This window comes from Dermacentor variabilis, chromosome 2 (genome assembly GCF_050947875.1).
Source record: "Dermacentor variabilis isolate Ectoservices chromosome 2, ASM5094787v1, whole genome shotgun sequence".
In the NCBI taxonomy this organism is placed as follows: Eukaryota; Metazoa; Arthropoda; class Arachnida; order Ixodida; family Ixodidae; genus Dermacentor; species Dermacentor variabilis.
The window spans coordinates 137,604,756-137,618,664 of NC_134569.1; the positions used below are offsets into that span (position 1 = coordinate 137,604,756).

At 45.5% G+C, this 13,909-nt stretch overlaps 1 protein-coding gene across 1 annotated transcript; it reads left to right on the top strand.

Moving 5' to 3' along the window:
• The first annotated feature begins 2,044 nt into the window (after nucleotides 1–2,044).
• LOC142570991 (NPC intracellular cholesterol transporter 2 homolog a-like) lies at nucleotides 2,045–13,444 on the top strand. The gene is made up of 4 exons (XM_075679286.1): nucleotides 2,045–2,320; nucleotides 8,292–8,390; nucleotides 10,932–11,107; nucleotides 12,447–13,444. Exons 1-4 carry the CDS (start codon nucleotides 2,209–2,211, stop codon nucleotides 12,528–12,530), a joined length of 471 nt encoding a protein of 156 aa, XP_075535401.1. The 5' UTR covers nucleotides 2,045–2,208; the 3' UTR covers nucleotides 12,531–13,444.
• The last annotated feature ends 465 nt before the right edge of the window (nucleotides 13,445–13,909 follow it).

Consider the following 13,909-nt stretch of genomic DNA (forward strand, 5'->3'; position numbering starts at 1 on the left):
AATGCCCAAATTGTCGGCTGAAAAACTGACACTGTTATAATGAAGCCTAACAAAGCAATAAAAATGGCATGTTCCGTATGAAAATACGTATACGCAAGGGCGTTAGCCTTTGGGTCACCAGTTTCTGTTTAATGAAAGACGCTTATAGTAGCCGTCTATTATCGTATTGCTGGAAGCCAATAGACCAGCATATTTAAATTTACATTCGTGCCAAATTTATTGGCTGGAGTTCCATAAATGTACACTTCAATGATAACATGAGGCTCAAAAGTGAGATAAAAGGGCCGGTAGTGTGTAGACAGAAGCGTTCACCTATGCCTTCGCTATAGTATATACTGCCGCGAAACTATTTAGAAAGTGTAGTACGGCTGTTCATATCACACTTTATTGCACGAGCATGGTGATCAACGGATTTACGCTTCTATATCTTTCTTCCTAAATGCAAGCAGGTGTTGTGTCATTCCCGGTGGCTGTTGCCAGCCTGATCCCTCGCTATTTTCCCAACTGTCCATTGTGTACGTGTGTTTTCATACCAAATATTCACATAATAATATGTGCGTGTTAATAGCCTGCACTATTTCCGGGATCGGAGTCTTCACAATCTGCGGTATCGGACCACGAAGAAGGTTTTAGGCTTCGCTATCTCCGGGATTGGCCCACAAAAGGGGTCTGAAGCATACCCGTCACAGAAAAATGGTGGTAAGTCGCTGAGAAAGACTTTGTCTTTAATAGCTAAAGGTAAATGAAATTTGTCTGACCACAGGATTCGAACAAAGGACCCCTAGCCCCATTGGTGTGGAGCAGCCAAGCTGATAACAAAAAAAGGAGAAAAAGAAAACAAGATTTATATGACTCGGCGCACGACACAATTTTAAGACAAACGGTATTGGGTCGTTAGGCCTCTTATGATCGAACACCGCTTATCTTATAATTGTATCTAGCAGTGTTTCTTTCTTTATTATTATTCTTTTTTCCGCTTAGCAGCTTGGCTAACATTAGCTGGGACACACAGTATAGCGGAAAGGTCGGGACAGACAAAGCAACCTCAATTGCGAAATCGCGCAGTAACAGTTGCATTTACATCTGGAAATTAAAGCTTTGGTTACATTCAGAGGAGAAAATTGGAGCGCTCGCAGTGTATGAATGTTCGTGAAAGCAGGTGTACTTCGGTGTTTTCAGTCAGCGTCTGGCAATGACGATGAAAGTCAACCAATTCCATTCAGAATTAGAACGCACGTGACGGTCCATTTCCGATCCAACTAAGTATACCGTAGCTGTTGCTTGATCGTGCACCTACAGCCTGATCAAATCAGATGCGTAAGCCGCATTCGCGCGCCACTCGAAGAGACAATGAAAACTGTCACAATGGGTTGGTATGTTACAATTCGCGGAACTGCGAGTAGGTTTCCCTGACCCGACTGTTCGCCGCTCCTGTTTTGCATCACCCGCAGCGGTGGCTTCGTGGCTAATGCTGCTGCGCTGTTAAGCACGAGGTCGCGTGATAAAATCTGGGCCGCGGCGGCCGCATTTCGATGGGGGCGAAATGCAAAAACGCTCGTGTCCCGCCGAGTTGGAGGCACGTTAAACAACCCCAGGTGTACGAAATTTATCTGCAGACACCCCCACTACGGCGCGCCTCATGATCAAATCGTGGTTTCGACACGCAAAACCCAAGAATTCAGTTCAATTCCTGTTCGCATCGCTGAATAAAGAGGAAAGAAAATTCGGTTCGCAATGAAAACTGCGTATCACGTCTTCTTTCCAATCTAGGTAAACAACGCATATCCTGCTTCCTTCCGCGCCAAAAGCGTGACAACTAAATTCCAATGCGTAAGCCACTGTCACGTGACACTCGAGGCGAAAGGCTCGCCGCCCGGTTCATCTATCCGATCCCAAAGTTTGCGATCCGGAGTCCACGTGCCGTGTGCTCGCTGCATAAAGTAACCTTCTGCGTTCTCACTTCATCATCATCTCTCTCTCTCCGCGCAAGAGCGTCGACAAGGAGGAACGCCGCCGCTGACGACAGCCGCCGCGGCCCTCGGGTTACTCACGCGCTGCCCGCAGTGACTCCGCTGCGGCGGGGTTCCGATTACGGCCGCCGCCTTCAAAAAGCGCGAGCATGAGGCACGCGTAACTCCTTCAAGCACGCTGCTCCCCCTAAACCGGGCTCTCGAGTCCCATCGTGCGTGCGCGTCTCGACGTGCTGCGATGGCCGATCGGAACTCGACGTGGACGCCGACGATTTTGGCGGCGTTATCCGTCCTGCTCACGGCATCGCTGGCGGGGGCCAGCTTCAGCACCGTGGAATTCACATCCTGCGGTGGGTGCACAAACGCGAGGAATTTGATAGAGGTCAGGGTATCCGCTTGTAAGCGACGATTACTCGGTGATGTGTGTGTGCGCGTTCGGATCCGATATTTTAATACGTAGCTAGTATGTAGCATTCCCCTTGAACGCTATATCTCTGGACACCCTGAGTAAGGGCTACATTTTTAGAGGAGCACTTGTGATTCCGATGCGGGGTGTCGCCGAGACAAGGGGACGGCCGAAGCTACCGCGCTATATTGGTGTGTTGCAATTACGGAATTGCAAATAGGTATACCTGTTGCAAAAAAATAAATATATGTCAAACTATGGTCCTATGGCGAGTAAGCGGTGGCGACGATGCCACTTTCAAATCCTTGCGCCAGCTCCCTGGAACATCACAGAGTGCGGCAACGTCCGTCTTGCTGAGGCTACGTGTGACTGTTGTTTGTAACAAAATTAACCGCGCTGTTTTCTTAAGTAAGCGAAAACTCACCTTCGTACCCTCAGCGTACGGTAGCAACACGGAAGATATCGTGGCTAACCTCCCTAGCTTCTTTCTTACTTCTTTCTCGGCTCCAAATAGATCATTCAAATCAATCAATGCGCCCCGAAATAACGATAGACGTGGCGTCACACGCTGATGCCGCACCCTGTGATCAAGGGGCCGTAACCAATGTCCGCAGTTATTAACTTCGCCATTTCCTCACTCCTCTCCATCGAACAAGGGCTGAGGCAGTTTCAGAGTACGAGTGCAATTTGATGATAGGAAACTCCGCAGGTCGAGGAAGAAATACGGGAGAAGGTCAGCGAAGAGAGAGGCCGCACCTGTTTCCAAGTTGCATCACTGGTACAACTGAACGAACTGACGTTTCTTAAACGGTCTAAAGACGTTGCCAAGAGGGCTCGCGTAAGCCTTCTGTAAGATGTGCCTCCTACACCGGCGCGATGCCTAGCCATTATTACTACTGCTTACTGCCGGCCTCCCTTTTATGCATCTGGTGCTAACAAGTGCGCGCATACGTTTACTTAGCTCTTGCCAACTACCCCTAAACATGCGTGCTGTGTTGTCACAACTCACTTACGCTGCCAGACCATGTTGTGCAACCAGTGCAGTTAAGGTCGTCTGCGCGCCACATATGTGCGACGGTTCTGTGGAACGGGCCGCCCGATCCTTGACGTCTGCTAGTTGGCGCACCGAGAGCAGACACCCAATAAAATATTCACATATTGATTGCTTCCAAAAGCAGCGCTCGTTCCCAGTGATTCCAGCAGCTGACTCCCAGTCATGCAGAACAATCAATGTCCCGTGTAAGGCAATGCGCATCTACTTACATCGGCAACCGCTCTCGGCGCCGCACACGCGAGCAAAATATTTGGCGCCCACTGTTTTCGTGAGCAAGATCGTTTACGTGGACAGCAAAGTGAGGCGATAATGGATTTTTCATTGCACCTTTCCTGGTGACTCGTAGTGCGAGGATGTGGTGGGAAAGATAAAACCAGCTCAGACATGAGGAAAACAAACCTGTCAAAATCTTTCAAATCTTTCAAGCAATCGCAGAGGGCGTAGGGCGAAACAATGGAATTTCGCATACTCTTCTTCTCTTGTCCGACGCAGTCACGTTTATATCACTAAAATTAATTAAACATGTCAAACTGTTGCATGTCTCTGTGTTGTACTCGTCACATTCGCGAGTCGCTGACTGCGCGTATTGACTGTGGCGTCGGAACTGCACGAGGTTGTTGCCACGTTTCAAAAGCCCTCTATCACATGCTATCCGCATCTGTGACTAGTGATGATAGGCATCATTAGTATTGCAAAAAAAAGAAAAAAAGACATACAATAGCCGCATTTCAGGCTAAATGGAACCACCCCGTTAAACACTGGTTCATTGCTTCTTGAGACTGGACCACTATTCACATTTCATTTAGATTCGTCTCTTCGATACCTCACCGAGGAAGTCAATATTATTTAGGCGGGAGTCACCTACTCCTTATACGTAACATCTCCTGCTTTTCAATGCGAACAATGGATTCGTGAGCTTACTTCCACGCACTTTGCAGTAGTTAGGTAGGTAGCTTCCTGCCTCGCTTCGTTTCAATAAAAGGAATATTCAAGCGCCCGCGATGATGGGATCGAACCTCTCGCTCTAACATCATAAGCAGCCCAACGCTTCAACCATAAGGCTACGACTGCACGCATGTTTCTCTCGTGCCAACGTCAACTAGCTCTTTCAGACGGGTAGATCCAGGTCGTAACGGAACAAGTTGTAAGGTTTCTTTGGTGACAACGAAAAATTCACAGAGTCTCTTATGTTATCCTTAAGACGACTTAAAGGCGAAAGCCCAAGTGCCGATGCATTAAAGGGACACTAAAGCGAAACAATCAATTAGTTTAGACTAATGAAGCATTGTTTGAGAACCCTACAGGCAGTCATTTCAAAAAAATAGTTCAATTATTACATCATAAAATGAAGGTCCAAGTATCAGTGTTTGAATTTCGCGCCGAAACCCTAGAGCCGGTACGTCAGCGTGACGTCAGGGATTCCAAAGAATGTTTTTGGATTTGGGCCGCGTTGTCTGAAAAAAGGTTCCCGAAACTTGCCATGTTTGATATTTGGTTTCTTCAAAACACAATGTAGTCAATCTGTACCGCTATATATAATTGGTAGGCCCTAGAAGATGCCATCAAAATTCAAGACGTCACAGCCCCCAGGTGCGGGAACTTAAGTAGGCGTCGCCACCCGTATTTCTTTCTTGCGCTTTTTCTGGCTTACCAAACGTCTTATCGTTGTAAGAATGGTGTTTTTGGTGTTGTAGAACGGTAATTTACTGGTGCAGAAGAAATCATTTTTCACTTTAGTGTCCCTTCAAAGACGGACACAGGATGTACATATCCCCCTTTAATTCGCTTAGTCTACTTCGCTTAGTCATCCCTCTTAATTCGCTTAGTGTACTCCGCTTAGTCATCCCCCATGATTTCAAAGGTCGTGGGTTCGAGTGCCTTAATTAACTCTATCTCAATTAACTGTACCTTAATTAACTTCGCATTCATTAACACGAAATGTCGTGGGTTCGATTCCCACCAAAGGTCGAGGATTCGCAGCCATTTTGTACCTTTCGCGTCGTCGACGCGACTCGTTTTCGCTCAAGGTCGACTGCCTAATGAGATATATGAGGCTGTCGTTTTAATAATAACAATAATTACAGTAACGCCGTCGTTGTCACATATCGTCTTCGTCTTGCCTCTGTCGTCACACACATACTCGAGCGACATACGTGCACAATTGCGTGCTTTACACCTTGGTCCATCTGGTACCTCTTGAGGAACCCCAAACGATGGTGGATAGCCAGCTACCAGCAAAATGCTTCGCCTGACATTGGTTCCCACAGAGCCTGAGGTCTGCGTAATTTTTTTTTTTTTTACGTTGTCGTCGGCTCGAGTAACCTATCATTCCCCTCGGTGGTTTAGCGGCCATGGCGTTGCGCTGCTAAACATGGCGTCGCGGGATCAAACAACCAGTCGCGGCGGCCGCAATGCGACGGGGCCGAAATGCAAGAACGCGCATGTGACGTGCATTTGGTGCACGTTAAATAAACTTTTTAAAAGAAAGAGGCATGAGTCTCTCATACGCAAAAACACCCGTGCTTCCTTTCACTAGACGACAGCTGAATAATTTCCAACTTGGGGCTTGAAGGGCAAGCTTTGATGTTCGTGAGAGAACATAACCTTCTTGGCGCTATTCGTGACCGCCAGTTGACATGGGCATCACACATCCACGCAATTGAAAAAGCAGCAGACCAAAAATGTAATAAACTTACTTCGGCGACTCACTGGCACAACATTGAGAGGATCAGTCTCTTCACTATTACAAGTTCATAACGCACTCACAAAACAAGAAGGAATTGCTGATTCGGCACCTATTCTCTATGGTTTATCGCAAACTTCTGAGGAACGTCTTGAACATTTACCGGCAAGGGGGCTGCGAGTGTGTCTTGGGGTTCCGCAGGTTACCTCGAGTTCTCTAGTAATTGCTGAAGCTCGTCACCCACAATTTTCAGTCATACGATGGGCTGAAACATGCCGACAGTTTTATTGCGTCTTAGCTCAGCACGAGAAGCATCCATTAAACCTCGCGCTTAGTGAATGAAACAAAAGTGAAATTCACGACGTTCTTCAAGAACATAAAACATTATTACATTATGTGAATTATGCAAAGTGGATGTTAGTTGCCATCCTTGGATGTTAACAAGTCCTAAAATAGAATTATCGGTCGAGGGGATTATATCTAAGCGTTCACGGTAACAGCGCAGCAACTGGCACTATTCCAAATTTACTCATTATATCCCCAGTAAATCCACGTGTATACAGACGGTTCATGTCATAGAAATTCCTCGACTTCACCATTCGTCATTCCACATTTAGAGCTAGAGCAAACATTCAAATTATCCCGAGAGGCATTTTCCACCGTGGCAGAACTGCATGTTTGCAATACTATGTGCTTTGTGTTTCATAACATCAGAAAGAAATGCGCCAAAATGGGCTATATTTAGCGATTCGCAAGCCGCTCTCACATTAGTACAAAGCCATGAGAAACATTCTTTGAACACCGCTATTGTATGAGACGCTCAAATAACACACAAAAGCAAGCGCAATGAATCACGTAACTGCATTTCAGTGGATACCCGGGCACTGCAATACTCCTGGCAACACCGCAGCGGACGCAGCTGTGAATCGGACGCACAGTAAAGCAGATATAATCAATCTTCCTATCTTGCTTAGTGAAGTCCGTCTGCTCCTGAGACAGATATCTTGCCGTCTCAGCAAAATTACTTGGCTTGACCAGCAATCTAAGGACGCGGAGTGATATTTTATAAGCCCATGTATAAACCTATCAATTACGTCAAATCTGAGAGAAAACAGAAAATTCGAAGCATTATAGTGCACCACCTGCGGCTTGGTACTGCACTTACGAGACACCTTTTATACAGGATAAAACGTGCCTCTAGTCCGCAGTGTCCTTGTGGCTATCCAGACGAGGATCTGCATCATGTCCTCCTCGAGTGCACTAAATATGATCCACAACGAAGGGTATTGCAAACAAAATTGTTGCTTTTAGACAGAAGGCTATTCACTCTAGAATCTAAAGATGCTTGGTCCATGGCCAACTGCGGGCCTTCAGAAAAGAACACTTCTTGCTTTAAAAAAAGTTTCTCGAGGGCACCAACCATTTCGTGGAAATACTAAATTTCAGTTTATCCTAATAAGTAAAAAGAGTGATATAAATGCTGTTCTGGGTTCAGAATTGATTTATGTGGTGATCGTAATCTTTACGCTTTGTGTAATTACTTGTGTTTTGTACCTGCAGTGTAATTACATGCTTTCTGTGTTTGGGTATCCAAATATTTGACTTTATATATGCGTATGTGTACTGAACTCGTGCATAAAACTTTGCTATTCATGCACTGAAGGACTGTGTAGTGTTTATTCATCTAGTTTTATACTGAATGCCATATTTCGTGACATTATTCTCCCCTTTTTGTGCATATTTGTTTTCTTTACTAAGTGGCGTGAAGTGGCCGGTACCGCCATGAAGGCGCCAACCTCTCCTATTATTCATTTCAATAAAAATAAACAGGTGGTGAAAATTGATCCCCAGTCCACCAGTACGGCATGCTTCATAGTCAGATCATGGTTCTGGCACGTAAAATCCCAGAATTTAATTTAATTGAGTAAGCTATAGCCGTCTTCAATGTTTTGCAATTTGTTTTTGTTAGAACTTATGCAAGCGCTACGCAAATTCTAGCGGCTAGCGTTCTAGTAGCTTTCGTGGGTTTTTGTTTCTATTTATGGTACACAAGGTCGAGGCGTTAGAATAAATCGCCGCCTACGATCCCATGAAAGAAATAATTTTTAGGCACTATTTCATTCTTATTTCAATATTATTCAAGACTAATTATCTGTCTTCTTATTTTTTCTGGCACAGGCGGCGATGTAATACAGGTTCGCGTGGACCCCTGCGAAAAGCTGCCTTGCACATTTAAGAAAGGCCGATCGGCGAAGATCGAGATGGACTTTCACAGCGGTAAGACTTGTTTTCCAGTTCTGTAGTGGCGAGTCAGGAAACGCTTGCAGGCGATGAAAGCGACGTAGCTCCGTGTTTGTCGTCTCTGTCTTTGTTTAAACTTGACACATTGACATTGACAAATGTCATGATCAATCGAATCGAGACATTATGCTTAATGCAACCAGATTTCGAAGTGCAGGACTGTACGCTGATTGTTTTGACAAAAAAAAACTTTGTTACAACGAATACAATGTGTGCTTTGTTTGTAGAGATCGCAGAAAAGAGAGAGGCGAAGCGAGGAAGGGCAGGGTGCTGTCAGCCAGGCAGACGTTCGGCTTCCTACCCTACAGTAGAGAAAAGGAGATAGAGACATAAGCGCAGGAAAACGATCAGATAGCTCATTTGGAGGGCACTGCGCGTTGAATTGATTGTCATCGGCGAGGGTAACTTCTTTCCTCGGAGGTCTACGAAATACTGGAGTCAATTTTTTTGGCGAGAGAGAGAGAGAAACAGAGAAGAAAAGCAGGGAGGCCAACCGAGATGCACGTTCAGTTTGGTACCCTGCATAGCGGGTAGAGGGGATAAAGGGGTGAAGAGAAAGAGAGAGAGAGAGCACCGTTTCGCCCACATTTGAAGGTGCGCACTGAGTTTAGAAATGGTCGCCAAGACCTGCCGACTTCAGGTGCTGTAATAACGATTTCATTATTACAGCACCTTTATCAACACTAATCTTTATCTCGGTAAATGGTCTAGAGCCCAGCCGGTTCAATTCCGTCCAGAGAGGTTCACGCTCGACGTCGTACAGGGGACAGAGAGATAAGATGTATTCAGTTGTTCCTGTAGTTCCACAAGAGTCGCACATGGGCGCATACCTTATTCCGTTGCGGAACTAGTAGGCATTTCTGAATTCCACCGCTTGCCTACAGCCTCTACTACGCCGAGGTCGTAATTTTCACACCGTGTTTTTCCAGATTCATTTATTTTCAAGTGCAGTTTCGCATAGTTTTATATGTTGGCTTCCTATTTGTCGCGCCTGGCCGTAAACTGTTCGGCATAGGAATTGGTACGTGTATTGCAGTCGCTATGTAGGGTGTTATTCTGCTTGTTTGTTAGTTATTGTGTTTTCTTGTGTGTGAGTGACACCATGTTATGTTTTGAAGCTGTGTAAGTGAACAGAAAAGCATCTTTTCTCTCACACGCTCACTACAAGAAGAAACGTGTCTATAAGCAGTACTCCTGTTCTGTTGATTTTAATAATGCCATAGATACATGTGTAGCTTTCTGTGCTTTTGAAGCCATCGCAAAGGGAAGCGGCATCTCCCTGTTGCAAATAGGTTACGCTTCGGTGCTAATCCGTATTGATGGAACAGAAAAGGCGGAGTGCAAGGCGACGTTTTAAAAGCAAATTAAGACGATTACATGCGGCTCTTTAAAGATACGCTTTGCAATGTGTTGAATGTTGCGGGCAACGCTAGGGACGCGCAAAAAGAAAGAAAGAAAACTAAAGTAGGAGCAGAGGCACAGCGATGCCGTATTTGTAGTTATCTGCGGGAATAAAACAATAAATAAAACTATTCATTAAATTCTGCTGTCTCGTCTCACTTTTCGCGCTATTTCTTTCGTGCCCTTGGAGTACTGTTGCTACAACGCTATAGATTACATGCTTATGTAAAACGTATATATAACAGAAGCTGGCTTCTCCTCACAACGATTCTTTTTGCAAAAAAGCCAGCTTTAAAGGTGTATGCTACATGGGAGCGGACATCTTCGAAATTGCTTCGAAGTTCGCACGAGCGGCTTTAAGCAATTTTTAAGCAATTTAAGCGCACGAGCAATACACACTAGTACGTGGTAGCCCTAGCGCGAAGTTCCGTAGTTGCTGCTGTTGCCATCAGCGATTGTTCCAGTTTCCTTAAATAAGAAGTGGGATTATATAACAACGCACACGTCGTTGAATTTTTTTTCTAGAAATTCATAAGCGATATTTTTTTCTGAACCTGTCGTTCCGAATTAGGACTGCATGATGAATGTCACTCAACTGATGGTGATAACACTAACAGGGCTCACTTGAGATCGCTGTGTATACATGGCTCTGAGAGTAGCAATTGAAAATAGAAAGAAGCGTTCTATCGAAATAAAAATAAAAATTCGGCGTAGAAAAGTCGTCGACAGGAACACAGTGCACATGATGAGTGCTGCTGCTGAGGCAGTGAACCGCCAAGAGTGGAAAAAAATGTTTCCATAATTATTTTTCTTCTGCTCATTTGTACTCGGCGAAAAACGAAAAAAAAAATTTCGCGCAGGAAACTACAAGGACAAGAACACAGAAAGAACTGAAGGAAAGAAAACAGAACAGCGATCTTCCTGCGCACCCGTGTCCTTGTCCTTGTCGTTTGTGCGCTAAGTTTTTTACCTCCGTTACGAGCCAAATATAGCCGGGGAAAAAACGTTTTGTAAAACTCAACGTTTTGCGTCTTCATCGATGTGTATATTATTTTGTGCTGCATAGCGGCTCATCGGGAGTAAGCGTTTGCTGAACCGCGAGGCATCTTCTTGCAGTGAAGAACCAGTCCAGCGTGAGCGTAGCCATCATGGGCAAGTCTCACGGCGTGCTTCTTCCGTTGCCGTTCAATCAGAAGGACGGCTGCACCAGCTCGGGCCTTGATTGCCCTCTGCAAGCCGGTCGGAACTACACAGTCGCGCGAGCAGTCAGGGTCTACCGGATCTATCCAAAGGTGAGTCAAAATGGTTTAGCTGCACTGCGATTCCACATTGCAGAGAAAGGAGAGAGAGATGAACAAAGTGTGGACTACGGGAAAATTAGAGGTCCCCCTTACCAGCCTTCTACACTGCAAACAAACAAGCCCGGTGCGCAGTTCATACATTGTCGATCGTGTCTTCACGGTATTGCACCTATGCGCGCTGCTAAAATAGCCCGTGCGTAGACTATTCTCAACGCAGCCAGCCTCCTCGCCAAAGCAGACGACGTCACAGCTTCCCCTACCGCGCCACTGGTGCCGCCTGCAATGCATCGATCGCCTGCAACAAAGGCGGACATGCTCACGCTTCGGTGGCTTACTAATAGCCACGAAACGCAGAGCGCGCGAAACCGACACCGGAAATGAGCCGTGAAGCAGGACATCGTATTTTCATCCTGTTTTGATGCTCGAAAGAAAAAAAAACAGAAAAAGAGAGAGAAACGTGACGGTGCCCTCTCAGCTTCGATATGGGAGAACGCAGAAGAGGAACGTTGCCTGCGCATGCGCCGATCGAGGCAATGGGAAAGAGCCTCTGCTAAGGTGATGGTAGCTTGCTCCCTCGAAAAAATTCGCCTCCCAATATGTCATTTGACGTATTGATAAATGCGCTGCTAAATTCTTCTGAAAAAATCTTGCGCTAGAACACTCTCTAGACGGCGCCTTATAATTTCCAGTATGTTGTTTAAAAATTCTGACGGAGTTTAGTGAGGAATCCTTAAGCATGGGCCGAGCCCGGTCGGCTATCCTGCATTCGGGGAAGGGGAAAGAGCTAGGAAGCTCAGTTCGCGCGCAACCACACAGGAGCTTTCACTGGCACAACCATAGGCTCTCATTGGTTCTACGTACTTACCTTCAAGAAACCCTAGAAGCTTCATATATTTACGAGTGTCCAGACGCAAAATTTGGTCAATGTTAGTTGTTAATCGCTGTTCGAAGAATGCACCCCTCGTATGTAAGCTTAATATAAGAATATTTTTGTTCATTGTTACGGTAGGCAGAGCTAATTCATTACCAAAAGGCTGAGAAGTCGGCCTATGATAGCGCGCACTAGGTTGCTGTTCTGAAAGGACGAAAGGGACGATAACATATTAGATGAAAGATGATCATGAGAATCTGTCCGGGTAATCTCAAATATACAAGTTTTATCTCTTGTTAGGTCGTATTTATTCATTGCCCGATATTAATCCTGTTCAGCCAGAAGTTGTTATTGGGTATTCGATGTCTCTCTCTCCCTCTTTCTCTCTCTCTCTCTGTCTTTTTTTTTTTTAGCACTACCTATTTAAGCCGTGCTCGTCGTATCTTTTCGCCGTCGCAGATGGAGATCCTCGCGGTGTTTCAAGTGAGCGGCAAAGGAGGAGACGTCTTAGCCTGCGTCGAATTCCCCATTCACATTATGTGACCACAAGTAACGGCTACAGGAAGCTACCTGGATACCGGGCAGCTCAAACAGCCCGCTGCGCGGTATCCCAAGAAAGCAGGCAGCAAGAGCAACTCGTGGACGCAAACGACAATGCCATCGATCAGCGTGTGACGTGCAAACGACCACAAAAAAAAAGTTTCAACAAAGCCGCGTATCGTTGGTTGCGGCAGCGACAACTGTAAAGTGCACCGATGTGGTTGAGAGGACCGCTGCCTTTGTGTAAAAAAAAAAGGGGGGGGGGACAGAGATGTGTGTACAGCGTTCAGAGCATAACGTTATTGACACGAATAAAACACAGCTACAAACACGTTTAGACTGATCTGGAAGACTGCCGAATGTCACATATGTTGCGCGACAGGAGCACTCAGGGCGTACGTGCCGGACACAGGAAGAATGAATTATGAACAGACGATGGTGCTCTGGGAGTGCGCGGGTCAGCACTAAAAGCCATGCGTGGTGTAGGTGCGTGTAAGTGGGGAGATGTGCCGGTACGAATGGTTGCGCAGAACGTGAATTTAGAAGTGGCGAAGTGGCACTGTGCTCAGCGGAGCGATCACGTTCGTCTCATGCGAGTGGTTTGTGAGCAGTGCGGTGTTGACTGTGGTTTTATGTTTTTGTCTTTCCGTATAACGTGCTGAAGTCTATCATAATTCGTCACCAATCTCTGTAAAGAGCCTGCGAGACTGCTTGCAACGTTTGGTAATTGAAGAATAGCCAGCTAAATCTTAGTGGACGCTATCGAACATGACTACAAAACGGCCCAAGCGGATACAATTTCCGCGCATTCAGTATCAACGAATGAACGAATGAGTGGTGCGCACCAATGTCACCGAGAAAAACTGTATTTCAAATACTGAAACGTGTTGAGAGTTTGACGTTGCGAGAAGTCAGTCATGCCCTATTTCTATCAACCACTTCCATTATTTCAACATTTCCATGCGGAAAGGTTGTGGTAATGTTATACAAAAGAAATATATTTATCATCATGATAAGCTGGAAAAAAGTGAAGGTTGCTACGACGCAGCGTTCAAGCAGTACCATACTGTCGTTCAAGCTACTACAAGAAAGCGTGATGCAGTCTTTTGCCTTCAGTGAATAACTTATCCATGTGCTAACACGTATGGAAGGCTTAAAAACAAAGCCTAGTTCGAGATAAACAGTTTATAGTGAACTTAACCACGGCCCACATCCTTACACAACATCATCGATCATATTATCATAAAAAGTACATATAGCACTGTGTCCGCGAAGAATTCTTTTAAGATGTTAGCATTTTGTTGAAGTCGGCTCACCGACATTATTGGAAGTTTCTAGTGCTATATATATATATATATATATATATATATATATATATATAT